The sequence below is a fragment of the Urocitellus parryii genome, chromosome 15, assembly GCF_045843805.1.
Source record: "Urocitellus parryii isolate mUroPar1 chromosome 15, mUroPar1.hap1, whole genome shotgun sequence".
Taxonomy (NCBI): domain Eukaryota; kingdom Metazoa; phylum Chordata; class Mammalia; order Rodentia; family Sciuridae; genus Urocitellus; species Urocitellus parryii.
In genome coordinates, this window is record NC_135545.1 from 27,812,727 (window position 1) to 27,832,544 (window position 19,818).

The window sequence follows — 19,818 nt, forward strand, 5'->3', positions numbered from 1 at the left end:
CCTGAAACCACCAAGTTTGTGGCAGTTTGTCACGGCAGCCAGAGGAAACTAATACAGTAGGTTGGTGGCCGGAGGAAGGGAGGCTGTCACCGGACGGGTTTGCATGAACAGTTTAGATGGCCATGGTAAGGAAGGTGACCTTGATCTTAGAATAACAGCAAGCCCAGAAGGATTCAGAGCGGGAGAGATGTGACCCAATGACTGTGTAACCAAGACCTTCTTTGCTCTTGAGTGGAGATGGGGCTACAGGAAGAGAAAGTGGGGAGGCGGCCTCAGTGTCATTGCAGGGGAGAGGCGGTGGGCCAGCCTGGGGTGCCAGCAGTGGAGGTGGACAGAAGAGAAGGGATTCCAGGCATTCTGGAGTCAGATTCTCAAGAGCTTCTGGTTAGACTGGGTAAGAGCTTGGGGGAAGGCAAGGGTCCAGGATGCCTCCTAGCTATCTGCCTTGAGTACCTAAGGACTAAGATCCATAGAAAGCAAATTTAGAAGGGGAAAGAACTTCTGTTCTGGATTGCCAAGATTGAGATGCTTAAGTGGAAAAGTCAAGAGGCCTCCAGGTAAAGGTAAGGGTGGTACTGAAATCTTGGTATATTAACTTTGAAAAATCTAGCAGCTATCATCAAAAGCATTCTGGGCCTGTGTAGGTAACCAGTGAACTAGGATTCTTTTTTAAAAAATATTTTTAATTGTTGATAGACCTTTATTGATTGATTGATTGATTTACATGTGGTGCTGAGAATCGAACCCAGTGCCTCACACATACCAGGTAAGTGACCTACCGCTGAGCCCCAGCCCCAGCCCCTAGGATTCTTAATCTTAAGGTTCTCTGACAGGGAAGCTACCTGAATGGGCTGTGATCATGGCTGGTGGCTTATCCAGAGGAGACAGAACCCAGATTTATGACTAAGAATATTTATTTCCTCTGTGCAGAAAAACAAGGTATTTGTGCATGAGAATTTTCAAAAGAGCCTCAGACTTTAATTATATTTACCATCATCCTGGAATACAAAAGTGTCAATCTGAGTGTTTCTGCTAGTCCCCAGTCCTCTTAATAATGCCAAAAACAGGATGCTGGAATGAACACACCCCACTGAAATGTGAGACGAGAACAGAGCGTTGTTCCTCGTTGTACCAGTGTATCTTCCAGCCTCTCTCCCACTCAGATGACTGGTCCAGGCCAGGGGGCGAAGCACACAGGAATCACCCTGGCAGTGCCCATGTATGGGGCACCTGCATCCTAGGGCCCTGGATGGTATTACAGGTGAACAGTAAGGTGACCCAGGACATGGGGACTGACCTGAACAATTTCCCCTTGGAGGGCCGCATTTGAAGAGACTACAGCTGTGCCAGCTAGAAATACAAGATCTTTGTCTCTGCTGAAGACTCCCCCCGCCCCCGACCTTTTTTTCTCTTCTTTAAATTTAGTGCCAAACTATCATCAGTTCCAGAACCATCCACCAATCCAATCCTCTAAGCCTCGACGGTCCCCCATCACTCTCCCTGAAAACCCTCTCAGGAGCTCCGCCTCGTGTTCTATTTGGAACACCTCCTTTCTTGACATCTAGAGTTCCATATTCCTTCCCACCTGCTGCTTCTCTGCTGTCCCCCAGGAAACAAGGACCCCCTGAGAACCCCCTTGGCCTGGATTCTTTCTTTCTTAAATTTATTTCCTGGATTCTTGCAGGAGTGTCTTGAAGGTTTCCCTTTCTCTGCTTCCATACCTTTCCCCGTGTCTGGTCTCTCTTAGGGATGTCCTCTTTCCCTAGACAGTGCTATGGCTTGCTCCAATTCCTCCCGACCTTTGTTCATACACCACCTCCTTGAGGGAGTCCTTCCCTGAACCATCTGTCTATGCTCAGCCATTCCTTTCCCCTCAGCCTGTGTAAAGGTGTACAACCGGGTGTTCATTTGTTTCTTCCTTTGTGCTCTAGTTTGGATTTTTTTTTGGGGGGGGGGTGGAGTACTGGGCATTAAACTCAGAGGCACTCAACCCCTGAGCCACATCTCCAGCCCTATCTTGTATTTTATTTAGAAACAGAGTCTCACTGAGTTGCTTAGGACCAAATTGCTGGCTTTGAACTTGTGATCCGGGATTTGGATCTTGAATGTCTCCCCAAGGCTTGTGTGTTAAGGGCTTGGAGATCAGCTTTGTGCCCTTGGGAGGGGGTGGGTCCTTTAGGAGGTGGGGCTTAGTGGAAGGAAGTTAGGTCACTCAGGGGCGTGGCCTTGAAGATGCTATTTGGATCCTAGCCCTTCCTTCCCCCTGCTCTCTCTTTCTCTCTCTGGCTGCCATGAGGTGAACAGGACTCTTCTGCCACATGCTCCTACCATGATGTCCTTTGCTGCCACAGCCCTAAATCAACAGGGACAAGTGACCATAGACTGAAACCTCTGAAATCATGAACCAAAATAACTAACGACGCTTCCCCTGGAATACCAGCTCCTTGAGAACAGGAACAATACTCACTGCAGTGTATTCAGAGTCTATAAAGGTGCCCAGCACTTAGTAGGCGCTCAATATTTGTTGATAGATGAAGGATTCACCCTACTTAAAGGGAACAGAAGATTCAAGTTGGGACAGGTTGTAAGAATAACCCCCCACCTCCACCCCCTTGACACTGCTAATGCCTCCTTGCTATGGAGGAAGGTTCTGCTGGACATGAGGCCAATCCTATTGCACCAGCTGTCGGAGATTACAGATGTAGCACAAAGTTCTCAATGGTGAGCATTAAGCCTTTCTCCTCTCTGTGTGTTTTTAAATCATACCCAGAAATCATTTGTCACTGATATAAAAAAATAGCTCAAAAAAGGAGAGCATAGGTTTATAGTTCAGCTGGATTAGTTTAAAGGTGATTAAAGCAATCCCTTTTACCTCATCATAAAGAGCTTGTAGGTGGCCAGAATAAAAGCCCCCAGGCAGAATGCTCAGTTTCACCCGGAGTTTCTCCTCCTTGAAGGATAAGCACATCTCTGAGATGGAGGTCTCCCAACTCCTCATCCATGGATCAAGACAGGTCACTGGGATACTATGGAGAAAACAGTGGTACCCTATCCTTACCTGTGTGGATGCCTGGTCCAGGTCGCCTGTGTGCACAGGGGTGGTGGGAAAATGACTGGAACCATGGGAGGCCAGATGTGTGATTGGAAGTTGCCCTTTACTGAGGTGGGGACAGCAGGGGGGCTGCAGTGGGTGTGGGGACTATCACCTGATCCCTTTTGGTGATGGTGAGTGGAGAGGTGGACTAGTGGTGAAATAGGAAGTAAACATGGAATCTGATGAGGCTGGAAGGAGAAGGAGCCTGTGGCAGCCACTAGGAAGCCTGGGACAGGACCTGATCAATAACCTCAGCCAGTGCTACGGAGAGGGCTTCTGTGAGTCTGACCATCTGTGACATCAGAGGCTCCTACGCGGCTCTGGAATTTACCAGCTTCCTTGACCCTTTTGCTGCCCTGTTTGCTCTGCCTCTTTCAGTTCCTTCAACATGTCATGCACCTTTCAGTTCCCTCTGTGTGCAGGGCTTACCCTCACCTTCAACTGCGGCCATCATTCCTAACTCAGTGTAAAGTGGCTTCCTCAAACAGGCCGTCCCTGAGTGCCCCACCACCCTTCCTGTTTGCCCAAAGCAGTTCTCCCCCTGAACTCACTAGAACTGTAATTAAGTTGGGTGATTGTGTAATCAGTGGTTTAAAGTCCACCTTCCTTGTTAGGGGCAGCACTGTGGTGTTGACTGGTCCTGTTCAGTCACTCAACCGCCACTTGTATAAACCCAGGGGTCAGGCTGGGTGGAACAGGCTGAGGGGAGGAGTGGAGAGACAGAGGTGATCAGTGGGGACTAGAGCCATCAACAAAGACCCCCCTGGACGAGGCTAGACTTTGGCTGGGCCCTATATGAAGGAAGTATTTGGAAGTTAGGATGAACCGTTCAGTTGGTGAATCCATTGAAAGAGAGATGAAAGAATCCTGGATGGAATAAGGAAAATCAGCTCTTAACCCATCTCCTGGGTGACTATGGGAAGTTACTTTCCCCTCTCTGGACCTTAATACTTCTTCTATAAAAGCAGAGGATGGTTGATAAAGGACTGCAAACAAATAGCACTATGACTCTGTTCTGTCATATCACTCCATGACAGGCCCCTGTGAGTCTGAATACGTGGCTTTCAGGATAGTCACCAACATACAGTTCTAAGCAGTCGTTACCCACTGATAGGAGATGGTAACCGACATAAGCCTGTTTGTCAGGCTTGGCTTGGATGACATCTCTTGGATGAAATCAGGCCCAGATACTGATTCAATGGACATGTGACAGGAGGGCTGAGCAAGGTATCTGACCACTGCTGGTGGGAAAGAAAGCCCTACCAATACCAGATGCCACCATCAGAAAGGACATAAAGATTCTCTAGTCCAGGGGTGGCAAACCAAAATGTCTTCAGGGGCTAATTGATAATACAAATGAGAGAAGTGGTCCAGAGGCATAAAATAGTGAATGGTGAGAGATATGGCAAACTAGAGAAAGAGAGAGCTTGCTTTGTCTGAAAGACTCAAAACCCCTCTCTCTGCTTTCTCTTCTTTTCCATTCATCTTATTGTATGGGTCAAGCAAAAACAGCCTTCAGAATGAATTTTTTTCCCAGACAGCCAGACTGACTTATGAGTCTACCAGCTTTATTGGAGAATGTAGATCTAGAGGGCAATGGTGCTGTCTAAGGCCACACGGCAAGCTAGGCTGTAGATGCTCATCATATTGCTCCTGTCTGGGGTGTGCTCACAAAACCTGGGAAACAGGATAAGGGTGTCCTAAGGATAGAGAGGACCGAGGTCTAGGTTTTCAAAAATGTTCATTTCATTCTGAGTGATTATGGAAAGGGAGAGGAGGTAGTCTGTTTAGGATCACTTTTAGTAATCACTCACGGTACTTCTTTTATGTACTCATTGGTTTAAATCTCCCAGATCCCCAGAAACATGTCACTTTCCACTGGGGAAATTTGTGTCATGATTAAGCGCGCGCACAGACGCACATCCCTCCCCCTTTCTCAGTATTAATCACCTTCCACCATAATTAGTACTTAAAATGTCAAAGGAGAAGGAATTAATTAATGAGAGTATCCAGTGCAGCAAGGCAGGCTGCAAAGCTCTTGGACTGATTATAAAAAGCATTTCCTTAAATATTTTGAGCACTTTTGGGAATCAGAAGCCTCTCTTTTAATTGAAAGATCCTTAACTACACCCCAAGTCCTGGCCGGTGGCCAGGGGTGCAGGGCTGACTGGTGAAGCTCGTGGAAATCCCTTCTTTACCTCCCTTAGGAAACCTCTCTACAAACTGGGGATGGATGGTAACTGAGGTTCAGAAACAGCTGGGACCCCAGGACGCCTCTGAGAGGGCAGTGAGAGTTTTAACCTTTACTGAGCTCCTACTGCGTGCCAGAAACTTTAATATGGCCTGACACAATAGTCCTGTAAGACAATTGATACTCTTTATTTTGCAGATGAGGAAATTGAGACTCAACGTGGTTGTGAATTCCCCCCCCCCCCTCGTCACGCGGCGAATTGAGAGAGCAAAACTTTCACTCTTAGGTGTGACTCTAAAGCTTTGCTCTTTCATGAAATCCTGGAACACTGTTCCCAGCTCTCATCTGGACTGCTTCCCACCCGTTTTGACAGCTGAGGCAGGAGCCAAGACCTGAGTGTGGGAGGTGGGGCCGGCAGCCCGGCACCACGCCCTGGCTCTGGCCTCAGCCAATGGTGACGCGGCACCCGCAGCCTTTCGTCCAATCAATCGGGGCTTCCCGCCCCCCCCTTCCCGTTCTTCTCCGCCCCTTCTCTCTGCTTTCCTTTTGGTTCCACCGAGCTTGACAGAGCGGAAAGTCCCTTCTGCCGGCGCCGCGCCGACAGCCATTGGAGGAAGGTCTGTCACAGGAAAGCCCAATCAGGACGCACGTAGAAACGCAACTCGGGCTGCGATTGGTTATCGCGGTGGTTGCCCCCTTCGCCCCCGCTTCTCCCCCCCCACCCCTGTGGTTCGGAGGCGGGGCAGGTGGGGGCGGGCCCAGGTAGCAGGTTCGGCTGTGCGGGGGCCCCCCAGGCGCGTCGGAGGTAAATACTGGGGCGGTGGGTGTGGAGCGCCGGGGCCGGCCCGGGACACTGGCTCGGGAGGCCCGCCAGGCGGCGACGCCCCGCTGCCCAAAGTGGTGAGTGAGCTGGGGGCCGAACGGCTAGCGGCCGCATTCCCCCGGGCGCTCCTCCCCGGCCTCAGGGCGCCTCTGGCCGCGGTGGCGACCGTCGGGCCTCGGCGCTGGCCGGTTAGCTGCCCCGGTCAGCCCGAGACAGCCGGGCCCAGGGGGTGCTGAGCCCGCTGACGTCAGCCCGGGCTCCCCGCCACCCACCCCCAGCCTTCCCGGAGGGCTCCGAGTCGTGGGAGCGTGGTCGCCGCCGCCGGGACCTGGGGAGGAGAAAGGGCTTGGAGTGGGAGCAGCGCAGGACTCAGACTCCCTCTTTGGACTCCTCCCCATTTACAGACGGGGAAGCTGAGGCACGGGCCTCTGGCTGGCTCCCTAAGGCCCTAGTTGGCCCCGAGAGCCCCGGGTTTTAATGTCTCACGTCCGTGCTGTGGGGCGCATGGATCTGTGGTATTGGGGGCATTTGTAGCTTGGGTCCAGGAAGAGCAGTGGGGATTCTGGCCTCGTTAATGGCGTGTCCTGCGTTTTCTTTCAGTTTTGCCTTTCCAGGGTGAGGATGGTTTTGCACAACTCGGAGTTCTTTAGTTGAAAGCTTGTGCCCTGTTGAGACAGGTATAATTTCTTCCTGTTTTTCTTTGGATGGTTTTATTAAGGTTCTGGGGGGGGGGGAATCGTGAAGTCTTGAAAGAAGATGGTGTTCTTGAGTTTGGTGCTCAGCTGGGTCAGCTGCCAGGTTATTCATGTACTTGGCATCTTTTCTATTCCATCCCTTGGCATTTGCATGTTTTAGGATGGTTGTCATCTTTCAGCCACCAAGCCTGTAGCCTTGCAGTCTCCCAGCCTCCACCATCCTTTCCACCTCCCTCTTCCTGATTTTCCCTGAAAAGTTGTGTCCTTAGCTAAGGAGCATTCATACCTTCCTTTTGAATTGGGGATAATTATGGATCTTAATAACATTGTTCATTTTGCAATCATTGGCTTTCAGAGAAAAACCCAGGCCTCAAGAGGGTGTGCATTCAAGTGTCGATTTCTGTGCACCCCCTCATGCCCTGATAGGTTGAATGGCTCTAAGAATTTAGCCTGCAGGTCCCCACTGGGTAGTGGGTGGATTTAAACTAGAACAGTACAAAGACAAAGTGATTTGCTGAAATTTTTATTTAAGTTCATATACTCTGAATGTTAATACTGCCTAGAACATTTTCTTAATGTTCTGCTGCAAAAATATAAGGCATTCTTGCAAATAAGCTTATATTGGGTGGTAACTTTGGTGAGGAGCTGATAAGGCAAGGGCACTTGTTATATAAAAGAAAGACCAGCAGCAATGATTTCTGTGGTCTGGCATGCCTAAGCTGTGGTTCCCATTTGATTTAAGGAAGAAGAGAGAAGGGAGTGTTTACATTATGCACTGTTTGTTCCTGATTTTCACAGTATGATCTTAAGTTTGTTGGGGGATTTTAATATCGATGTAGAGTTTCAGAGCGTCATATGTGGTGTGAGGTTCTTGGAAGCTGGTTTCAAATGAACCTCAAAACAACTTGTTTCATAATTGTGAAAATTACCTTATTTGTTTCTGCCTTATTTGTAACAATGAAGTGGAGTAAAAGTTGATCTTGACTTCCCTTATCTAGAGAATTAGTGATGTTCTAGACCAAAAAAAATCACTAAATGGTCCAACTCTTGAATGTTTTTCTTTTGTTTAACCTGAAGAAGCCTTGAATAATTAAACAGTTAGGTTAAGGAAATGGCATTTTGGCTTCAACTGTTATCATTTTGTCTGGGCCCTGGAGGTTCAGAGATGAAGGAATTGGGGGATTCACATTTTGGGAGTTCAGTGGCTAGGTTTAATTCTAGTGAGACAGCAGTGTTCCTTGTCCTTCTGACTTGAATATTCAGATTCAAGAGTCAGATGTTTTTTGTAACCTTGTAAGACCCACCTGTTTTAGGGACTGTGTGCTTGTGTCACATATTAATCTATGAGAAAAATTAAAACCAATCAAGTCTTTTTACTGTTATTGGAATCTCTGCATTTAGGAATATATAAATTCTCTGTTTAGGAACATAACAACTTGTTCCTTTAGTGAGTGTTGTTCTTTCTTAGAATGGTAATCATTGTAGCTACCTAGGAGCATTTGAAAAAGGCTCACATGTCCTCTTTCTTGGGTGTTCATGCTGATCTTCCTATCTCTTTGTCATTTATAATTAAGGGCAGTATTTGATATTCTAATTTGTATTTTGATTTAGATAGCTTCCTGTAGTTTTTGAAACAAACAGGGTATCACAGGAGATGGCAGAGTTCTTGAATTACACCTGTCTCTGTAAGGTTCTTCTGAATGGTATAACCTGATAACTTGAAAATGCAAATGACATTGTATCTTCTAGATAGGTTAACCACTGTCAATTTTATGTAGATAATGATCATTTGTGCTTATGTGTTGCTCTTAGAACTTGATAATTCTTTAATAATTTTATGTAAGACTTATTTCTTGATCATCTCCTTTTCATTTCGTTCATAGGAAATTGACTAATATTTGTGCTTTTCAACCCTCAACTTGGTTTAATGATTTTATCTTCATACAGTTAAATGCCCTTCACTATGAATCTAGACCATCAACAAGCTCAGATAACCAGATAAGATTTCAAATCTATGTGACACTGAGTTGTTACCTTCAGTGTTCTTGAAAGAAAGGCCTTCTGTTCAGCACCGTTTGGGTCTTAAATATACTACTGTATTCCAGTTCTTTGATAATCTTCATTCAGTACTTACAGTAATTATCAGAATATTCATGGTCTGGTCACTCAGTTATTGAGCCTGAAATATGATAGTATTTAGATGAGTCATTTTTCTTTATTCATCCTCACAGTGATTCTGCTTATAAAGTATTAAACAAGAGCACACAAATGAAAATTGCACTGCCCCCTCACTTCCCTACCCATCCCCAATTTTGAGTTTGGCTGTGTTTTTGCCCTGTGTTGCCTTACTGCTTCCGGGACCTTTACTTAAAGGCAGAAGCTGAATAAAATGAGATGACTTATTGAAGGCAGTCATCCTGTCTCAAATCTTCTGTATTTGTCAGTGTCTATTACAGTACTGTGTGCATCAAAATACTAAACCCACAAGCCAACCTTCTTGATTGACAAAATCTCATTTACAGTGTGATTTAAATCTTTCCCTTGATTCAGGCAAGGTTTATTGCTTGGCGTTCTTAAACTTTATTTAACTATTGTGCATAGCCTAGTGAAAGAACGTTGGCATTGTATTCGTTACTACAGTAGGAGGGAATATGTCTTGGCATATTCCTGTTGTAATACTTATGTAGTATTTTGAGAATATTAATGATCATCAGGTTTATCATCATGTATACCTTTAGGCCAGAGCCTTAATAGGCTTTCCCATTCAACTTTCTCTGTCATTTGCAATAACGATAATCAATTTTTTAATACTATAGTTTCAAACCTTTTCTTAATGTATTTTTTCTAAAAGAGGAAAGGCACATGCTTTTTATTTTTGGATAATGTGTTTTGAATATTTTATAACTTTTGCTTTGACTCTTCTAAATGTCTGCTATGCTTTTATTTAGTCTAAGTTCATACCCACTTGTGCTATTGCAAGTTAGCAAAAAAGTTACCACTTCTTGTGTAGTTTGCTTTAAAAAATGGTACTTGAAAACTACTTTTGCCCTCAACTTTTTAATAACCTGAGTAATCATATCAATTTTTATTGGGGATGCTCTTAAATAATTTGCAAATATCAATTTTATAATCAAATTTATTTAAAATATAGTGTCCTCATTCATTACATATAATAATTTATTTTGCTTTGATATTTTTTTGGCACCGGTGGTTTTTATTTTAAATTGTGACATGAATTTTTTTAAGAGACTCTTTTATCGGAATTATTGGCATATAAGTGAAAAGATTAGAGGAAGTTTCTGATTTTAATATTTGAAGGTTATTTTTAGAAATTAAAAAAGTATTTCTTTTGAAAATATAATTTATTTATCCTTAAAAAAATTTAACACCCCTCTCCTTCCCACACACACAATTTAAATACATTTTTAAAAGAACCAGACCAACAGCTCACTGCTTTGGAGGTGCTTTTTGACTACTTTAACCTTCTAAGAACAATCAAAATAATATCTTTGCAATAAAACCTGTGCACTTTACTCCTAAAGATCCTTTCAGAATTTGTGTATTCTTTTTGTTTTTGGTGCTTTTTTTTTTTTTTAACATACAGACATATCTCATCATCTGGCTTCTCAGAACTGATGAGAAGCAGTAAGTTGGAAAGCAACAAGGCTGTAAAAGGAGTCAAATGTGTACTACAGGAAACCACAGAAAATGGCTAATTCTAAGAGAGAACTATAGATCTATAGAAAGCGAGCAAGTGGGCACAGAAGTATGAGGTAGAGTCTTTTAACAAAGTAACAAACAGCCTTCCATATTAAGAGTCACACACAATAATTTATATTCCTAGTGACGATTCACTGGTCAAGAAAAAAAATAATTTTCTTGTTGAAAAGTGCTGACATTTTAAAAGCAATTTAGTGAAAACAAGCAAACACTTCATTTTGGTACTCTAAAGGCATAAAGACAAATAAAGGGGATGGATGGCTGCTTGGGCAGCCCTTTAAGGGATTTTGTTTATGCGGTGCCAAGAGTGAGGTGTCCACAGGTGTCTTATGTAAGTGGCAGATGTAAATTGATTCCATTCCTGCTGAAGTAGACAGTGCCCTCAAGTGGAATTAAAGCAAGTACATTACAAAAGAAGAAGAAAAAAGAGGAGAACCACTTGATGCCACCTTTGCTTCTGTCTTCACTTTATGTTGTGCCACAGTAATTTTGATGTGACAGGGCACTAGCCTCTCACTTGTCCTGGATAACCTGCAAGTCTAATTTTGACTTAGAGAGGGACAGACGTGCAAAAACTTCACCAGGATGAAGTACTGCATTACTTAACAATGCTTTCTAAAAGAAATATTACTCTGTATATGGATTGTTTCACTGTGAAATGATTAAACTTAAATTGGTTCTTTAGTTTTAGGAGCCTTTATTTTTTAATTGCAAGAATAAAATGGAGAAATTCAATAGTGCTATCAATTGCTGCTGTTAGCCAGAATAATGGAAATAGATACCTCCATCTCAAAGGAGGATGAAATAAGTACTGTATTTAGAAACCAAATAGCCACATTATTTATGTGACAGAGAATAGGAACTGTTGTTTTCAGCAATATAATTCAAATAAGGAAATACAGTCCTCAGTTTGAATTAATGAAATTATGTAGTTTTTAACCATTAGTTAAAGTAGATTTGAGAAGGAGTCTTTTTAATTGTGAGAGATGGTTATCTTTGTAAAATTTTAAATGAAAATTTGAAGTCAAAGAAGAAATCCTTGTATGCATAATTGAAATTGTGGCATAAAACACTTCATATTTGATAGAAACATCTGCAATTCAATATCATTATAGTGCAATTTTATCTCTTTGTTATATAGTACAAATTTTGATGCTACAGAATTTATTTTTAAGATAGTTTTAATATAATAAAACTATAATATCTGTTATTTGGGACTGTGAGAAATGAAATGATAACTATGATTAAAATGATTAGCATTTGCTTGTCTAAGAACAAAATGTACAAGATTAAGGAAATGAAATTGAGTCAGAGGTAAAATGTTCCATTATCAAAATAGAGCATGCACATAAGAGAATTGTGGTTGAAGTTTCAGAATGTGATATATTTTTATTGATAAAAGATTGTCAGTACTAGAATGTATAACTTTTAATTTAAACTGTGTATTCAGAAATGAGAGCCATTTATTTGTTTATTGTGTGTTTTGCTCAAAAAGGCAGCTTATACTTTTAAGTTAGGCAGAATTCATTAAAAATGTTACCTTTTAAAGTATAAAAATTCAGAATACGTATATGAGGCTAACCTTTAAAATTTTGGCAAGAATTTGATTTTATAAATTTTAGAGCCTTGGAAATAATCATTATTGAATTATTTTTGAAGGTACTTTACAATTATATTTCCTTAAATATGCAGCTATAGTAGATACCAGTATATATGTCTTTTAGCTATTTTTGGAGATTGTTCATTTGTGTGTGTGTGTGTGTGTGTGTGTGTGTGTGTTTACTTAGTCAGATGAGACTTTTAAAGCCTTTGATTTTAATTAGTTTAAATTCATTTTAATTCATGGAGAATGAAATCTATTTATTTTGCTTGTTCACTAGGCATTTTGATTTGCTGTCTTTTTACAGCATGGACACCAAATTGCTAAAAACATACTTTGGGACTGCCAGTGAATTTATCTTTTGCAATTTTATGACAAACTTACTAGTGGTTCATTTTTTTGAGTTCATGTTCTGAAGTCATTATCACAATGAGTTCAGGCTTATGGAGCCAAGAAAAAGTTACTTCGCCCTACTGGGAAGAGCGGATTTTTTATTTGCTTCTTCAAGAATGCAGTGTCACAGACAAACAGACACAGAAGCTCCTTAAAGTACCAAAGGGGAGCATAGGACAGTATATCCAAGACCGCTCTGTGGGGCACTCAAGGGTTCCTTCTGCAAAAGCCAAGAAAAATCAGATTGGATTAAAAATTCTAGAGCAACCTCATGCAGTTCTCTTTGTTGATGAAAAGGATGTTGTAGAAATAAACGAAAAATTCACAGAGTTACTGTTGGCAATTACCAACTGTGAGGAGAGGCTCAGCCTGTTTAAAAACAGAAGCCGGCTGAGTAAAGGCCTCCAGGTGGACGTGGGCTGCCCTGTGAAAGTACAGCTGAGGTCTGGGGAAGAGAAGTTCCCAGGAGTCGTGCGCTTCAGAGGACCCTTGCTAGCAGAGAGGACAGTGTCAGGCATATTCTTTGGAGTAGAATTGCTGGTAAGTTTGATTTTAGTGGGCTGCATGTGTATGTTTGTGTGTCTGTATGTATTTGTATGCATATATATGTTTTTACTCCTTTAAGCACAAAGTAAGTTTTCCTAGAAGTGTTCTTTGATTTTTTAAAAAATATTTATTTTATTTTTTTGTGGTGCTGAGGATCGAACCTGGTGCTTCATGCCTGGTAAGCGAGCGCTATACCTCTGAGCCACAACCCCAGCCCAGTGTTCTCTGATTTTAATATTCACTGGTTTACTTTATTTCTTTGTTCTTATGGTGCTGGGAATTTAACCTAGGATCTCATGTATGCAAGGCAAGTGCTCTGCCATGGAGCTATGCCCCCAGCCCCAGGATTAATTTTTAATGATGAATTGAGATAATGTAGATGATGCTTGGAAACTGTATATGACAATATGAACATAATTATAGACTTTCTATATCTTTGAGATTTTAACATTATTTATATTAAAATTAACTTCAATTGTAATTAATCATTTTAAAGCATGTTAATTATCTTGTGACATTATCATCTACAGGTTTCTCAGTTCTTCTTAATGTGTGCTACTAAATAGTGACAATTTAGATATAAGATTTTTTAATAAGTTGCAGCAATTTAAACTTGCTTATAGTTGTCCCTGATAATAAATGTGAGAATTATTTTGGAATTTATTTTTATTGGACAGAAACCTGATGACTCTGTGAATGTTTTCAAACTTAATTTTCAAGAACTTAAATATCAATGTCATTTTGATATTCTTGTGAATAAAATTTCATGCCTTATTTGCTTCTTTTTAAATGTTTTAATTTGTTCTAGTTATTTATACATGACAGTATAAATGCATTCACATTTTGCCCTATTTGCTTCTTGATTTAATTTTTTTAAGTAGTGAAACAGGAATCTGAATGCCAATTAAGCCATATACTACCTGGATTTCCAGGTTGCTTACTTAATCAATCTAGGTAACTTCTCTAAATTTTCTTCCTCATCTATATAATGTACATAATTTGTAATGTCTTTGTGATGTTTTGATATAGGACTTAGCACAGTGGCTATCATACGGTAAGTGATCAGTAAATAAACTAATGTTGCTAATAAGGTCAAAATTTCTTTTTATTACAAAACTAATGTTTGAATCACAATGTAGACTCCATTCTAGCTTTTTCCCAATCCAATTATGATTTGGAATTATCAGGTAATTTTATATCAGCGTAAGATGTAGCTGCTTATGTTTTAAACATCCTAAGTCCAATAGCAACAGTTAATTTATATTTCTTATTATCTGTGCCATTTAGAATTTTTTCCAAAGTAATATCTCTGAAATCCCTAGGGTAGATCTTCTTTCCTGTAGATTATCTTTCTATATTTATCTATCTATCTTAAAAATAATCTCTCTCTTAAAAACTAGGAAGAAGGTCGTGGTCAAGGTTTCACTGATGGGGTGTATCAAGGGAAACAGCTTTTTCAGTGTGATGAAGACTGTGGTGTGTTTGTGGCGTTGGACAAGCTAGAAATCATAGAAGATGATGATAATGGACTGGAAAGTGATTATGCAGGCTCTGTGGACACCATGCAGGTTGAACTTCCCCCTTTGGAAATAAACTCCAGAGTTTCTTTGAAGGTTGGAGAAACTATAGAATCCGGAACAGTTATATTCTGTGATGTTTTGCCAGGAAAAGAGAGCTTAGGATATTTTGTTGGTGTGGACATGGTAAGAAAATTTTGCATTATATTACCATTATGAACATATGTATTAGTTTTATGATGAATTTTGGTACAAATTGAACACTTTAAATGTTTAAAATGTACTAATTTGGTTTACTGTAAAAGACCCATTTGAATTCATCTTAGGTAAAGAAACATTGAAATAGGACAGGAATCTGAATATAGAATTACATTTACTCTTTTTCTGATTTGCATAAACTTGAATAGTATTTTTAATTTTTGAATTTGCCTTATTATAGCTATACAGTAGACAAAAAGACAAAAGAAACCTAAAACAACAATGGCAAAAAAACCCTGACTCCCCCACCCAACACCAAATACATTATGTGATGTATTTTGAAAAGTTTTTTTTTGAAATATATGTTTTCTTTTTGTAGTATTTTACAAATTTTATGGGCTAGTCTGATTTTTATGGTAATATAAAATATGGTTTATAGGAAATACCTGAGTAGAAAAAGCCACTCTTCTTTAGAGGAGAAGACAATTGGAGTACCCTCATAGGAAATCACTCATTAATTTTTTTTACTGTGGCAAAACGTGTGATAAATAATCTTTTTAGCTGCCTTTAAATGTACAGTTTATTGGCAATAAGTGTATCCTCATTATACCATCTTATTCACTTCCAGAACTTTATCACCATTCCAAACTGAAACTCTATACCTATTAAATCAATTGTCTACACTCTCCTTACCACCTGTTAATTGCTCTTCTTTCTTTCTGCACGAATTTACCTGTTCTAGGTACTGCATAGAAGTTGAATCATATAATATTTGTCCTTTTGTTTGTATCACTCGTTTGAATGTTACCTTATAATCATAATTGTTAATAATGATACATTCCAGTGTGGCAAGTTGAATTATACCTGTGGCATAAAGAGAATGAGAATAGAAAGGTGGGGAACATTTTTATCATAGATGGGAAATATGGGCAAATTTTTGTTAGGTACAAAGAATGAGATTCATGCAGGATTACAAAACATGAGGATGAATTAGGAGAGGATGTGAGTAATAGACTCTGTACTCACGATGGGAATGTTTTTAGTAGTCATTTGGATGTTTTTAGTAATCTGTATCTGTTCAGGTATAATCTGAATAGGATGGTAGAATGTGAATGTTCTAGCATGAGTGTCTATTTATCTTGTGCTTGGAAATTCTAGGAAATGCTCTTTGATACTCATTAGTTAGTACTAAATTAACATTTGCTGAACTCTTAACTATGTGAAGTTAGAACCGATGTAAAACATGTGGGTTTCTCAAGATAGCTAACTATAAAGAACTTCTTTCAACCACAGTCCTTAAATTTTAATTCAATATTTAGAGGAGAAATGGTAGACTGAGTGGAGGGAAGGTGGAGGAAGAGACCACTTGTCACTGGTGTTAGGCTTCAGGTTGTTTGGCCTAGGCCCCAAACTTGGCAAAAGTCATTTAGGCCTTGCCCTCCTTAGGTGGTATCTGCAGATCATCTGGCTTACCCAGGGCAGGCTGCCTAGAGGTATGTCCTGCCAGCTCTTCCTGTTGCTTCTGTTCATCCCCCAATTAGCTTGTTCAGGTGTTGGTTCCTTGAGAGGAACTTTCTTTAATATTTCTATTTCCAGGGTCATTTTAGCACACTGTACACATTGGTGCTCAGGGCAATTGTCTGGCCAATCCATCTATCAGTGTAGCTTCATGAATAGTGCTCTAGTAGTTGGTGCTATTTTGATGAATAATATTAAATAGAAAAATATTCATTTTGGAGAAAATTTTGCAGACCCATATATGATAGAAGAACAATTAAAAATAGACTTTCTGCGTACAGAAAAGCATACAGTAGTTCAAATTGATTAGGTGCTCAGGGAATTATAGGGATAGGTTTCTGGTGAAATAATGTTTTATTAATTATTTTTTTCTATGAAAACACTATCTTTTAAAACCTCAGATGGGTGTTATTCCACAAACTTGTATTTATTGTCCAACAAAGTATGAAAAAACACTTTCAATTATTTGTTCATTTCTGTGTTTACTATAACTTAGTTGTTATTGGTTCTTATTTTCCCAAACAAAAAAGCCTTAGTACTAAGGCAATTATTTCTAATATATATGTATTTTTTTTGAAGCCAATAGTTAAAGTTACCAAAGTAAGATATTTTGGAGGATTCTTTTATGGAAAATAGACTTTCATATTTTATATTATTTGTGTAATTTCTAGGATAACCCTATTGGCAACTGGGATGGAAAATTTGACGGAGTACAGCTTTGTAGTTTTGCAAGTGTGGAAAGTACGATTCTTCTGCACATCAATGATATCATCCCAGGTATGTTTTCTTGATGTTTTATATATTTACAAGCTAGAGTGTCTAACATGTATTTTGTTATGAGAACTTAAATATATACTTCAAGATGCATGTTTTGAATTTTACTTGTATACTATAGAATCTCCTTTCTTATCCCCTAATGAAAACAATAAAAAATTTTATTTCCAGAAGTATGTGAGGGTGGGGTGACATTTATATATTATTTTTTATTTTTTATCTTCTGGAGGAAAAATCCCTTTCTGATAATTAGAAGATTCAGGAAACACAATAAACTACAATATGTTGGAGTAAGATGTTAGTTTAAATTGGAAGCCTTTAAACAGAAATTGGTTATCTCATCTCATCTAATATAATGTGGAGAAGATTCTTGCTGAAGATCCTTTCTAGTTTTGATGTGGTATCGTATCATACTTTATGATTGTGGTCAGAAACAAATTCTCAACTTTTCATCTTTAAAAAAAAGTCCTGAGAACCTTTATTTTGTCTCAGACACATAGCAACTAATGGCAGGGGTCAGGTAATTGAAAGGTTCCTAGTGAAACAACATTAATAGTACCATCCATTCTTGTTCGTAGAATTCCCAGTGATGGGCTAGTGCAGAAAAACTGACAGACAATCAGAAGTGGTGATGTTTTATTGAGCATTCTACCACTATGAATTAAATGTCTGAAAGACTGCAGATAGACTATAGACAGGCATGTGCCACTCTGAATTAGATGACCTATATACTCTTAAATTCTTGACAACTTATAAGGTAGGTCTTAATGATCCCCATTTTGCTGATTAAAAAATCTCCCCAAACCTGGAGCTCAAGTATGACTAAGAATGTCTCAGATCAAAGTAAATGCTAGAGCCAGAATTCAAATCCAGGCCTGACTGATTATCAAGCAGTGCTCTTTTCTTTTTTAATGTATTTTTAAAAATTTGTTCTAATTAGTTACACATGACAGTAGATCGCATTTTAGCAGATCATGCATAAATGGAGTGACACTTCTCATTCGTCTGGGGGTACATGATGGAGTTACACGGTCATGTGATTATACATGCTCATAGGGTAATAAGGACTGATTCATTCTACTCTCTTTCCTACTCCCTGCCCCTCCCCTCCCTTCAAGCATTGTTCTTTTCAGCACTTCCCCAATCCCGATTCTCTGTGTATTCTTTTGATGTGAAGACCTGCTTAGAAAACCATACTTCTCAGTCTCTCATACTTTTTCCATGGAGACTCAGTGTCTCTAATTCTATAAGAGTGGAATTTTTACTGTAGTAAAGATCACAACTGAGCTGGCAAACTAAATTTTTTTTCTTGTAGTATTTTTCTATTATTATTAATTTTGACACTGAACATTTTTTTTTTTTTTGTTTTCTACAGGTCATTTTAGGTCCTCAGTTTCTTGTTTTGTAAAAATGAAAGGCTAATACTAGATGAAACTTAGATTTTCTTCTAGCCTATATGGTGTGCCCTTCCTGTTTTCCTGTTGGTGTGCAAGTCATAAATGCTTGTTTTACAAAGTTAGAAAATACTTTCTACTTTACTTTAAAGAAAGAATACATTAATTTCATTGGAGGTATGAGAGTCAGATGATAGCTTTGTTTTGATTTTGCTTGGGAAAAGTCTGACATGGCATACTTTGCTTTTCTTGATTTCTTTAAAATTAGCTCTTTATTTCTTGCAAATTAGATTCCTCGCTATTTATTTGCTTCCTTTTGGAAACCATGGTTTATATTCAGAGGAAAGCACACATGTGCTTTATATTTTACTTAGTAATATTGAATTCACTTTTTCATGCCTATTAATGGCATGATAAGTTACATTTTATGAATTGAAATCCTTTTTATATAATGAATGCTTATTGTTTAAAAAGCAGTACTATAAAAGATCATTTATTCAGTTATTATGAAGCCCTTGCTTAGGCTTCTTTTGGATATTGGATGTGTAGTAGGAAGTGGAGACAGACAATAAATAAGTAAAATATAGGTCAATTAGGTGGCGATGAGGCCGAAGAATTATAACAAGGTTCGGGGAGGAATGGGCTGGGAATGGGATTCTTCTGTTTCATACAGAATGGTCCCAGTGGACCTCTCTAACGTGACATTTGAATTCTTGATATGAAAGAAATTGGAGTGCCAATCATGGTGATGCACATTCATGTATCTTTAATCCCAGTGTTCAGGAGGCTGAGGCAGGAGGATTGCAAGCTCAAACCCAGTCCCAGCAACTTAATGAGGCCCTAAGCAACTTATTGAAACTCTGTCTCAAAATAAAATGGACTGGGGATGTGGCTCAGTGGTTAAGTGCCCCATGATTCAATCCCTGGCATGCGAGCGCATGAGAGAGAGAGAGAGAGAGAGAGAGAGAGAGAGGGAGGAAGGGAGGGAGGGAGGGAAAGAAGAGAAGAGAAGAGAAGAAAAGAAAAGAAAAGAAAAGAGAAGAAAAGAAAAGAAAAGAAAAGAAAAGAAAGAAAAAAAGAAATTGGGGAATGAGCATGCAGGTGGATTCCAAGGGGTAGGGCCATGACCACAGCCAGCCTGGGTAGTTTGATTTGTCTAATTTACATTTTTAAATGACCACTCTAGGGTCACATCTTAAGAATGGACTATGTGGAAGACAGACACAGGGGAACCCAGAAGTAGACTTATGCAGTTATTCACCTGCCAGATGGTGGTGGCACAGGCTGCTGTAGTCTGATGTCTGACGAAGTGGGTGAGAACTGCATGGATTTTGGATGTAGTTTGAAGAGAGCTA

General features: G+C 39.9%; 1 protein-coding gene across 13 annotated transcripts in view; it reads left to right on the forward strand.

Annotated features, from left to right (window-relative positions):
* The window catches only part of Cyld (CYLD lysine 63 deubiquitinase), a 72,858-nt gene that overhangs the window by 2,540 nt on the left and 50,500 nt on the right, over positions 1 to 19,818 (forward strand). For 3 of the 13 annotated variants that reach the window (XM_026392260.2, XM_077792911.1, XM_077792910.1), the window contains exons 2-4: positions 12,404 to 13,056; positions 14,463 to 14,765; positions 16,967 to 17,072. In XM_026392260.2, the coding sequence (XP_026248045.1) occupies positions 12,553 to 13,056; positions 14,463 to 14,765; positions 16,967 to 17,072 (913 nt within the window). In that variant the 5' untranslated portion in view covers positions 12,404 to 12,552. The other 10 variants (XM_026392256.2, XM_026392255.2, XM_026392257.2 and 7 more) reach the window with 10 other exon arrangements.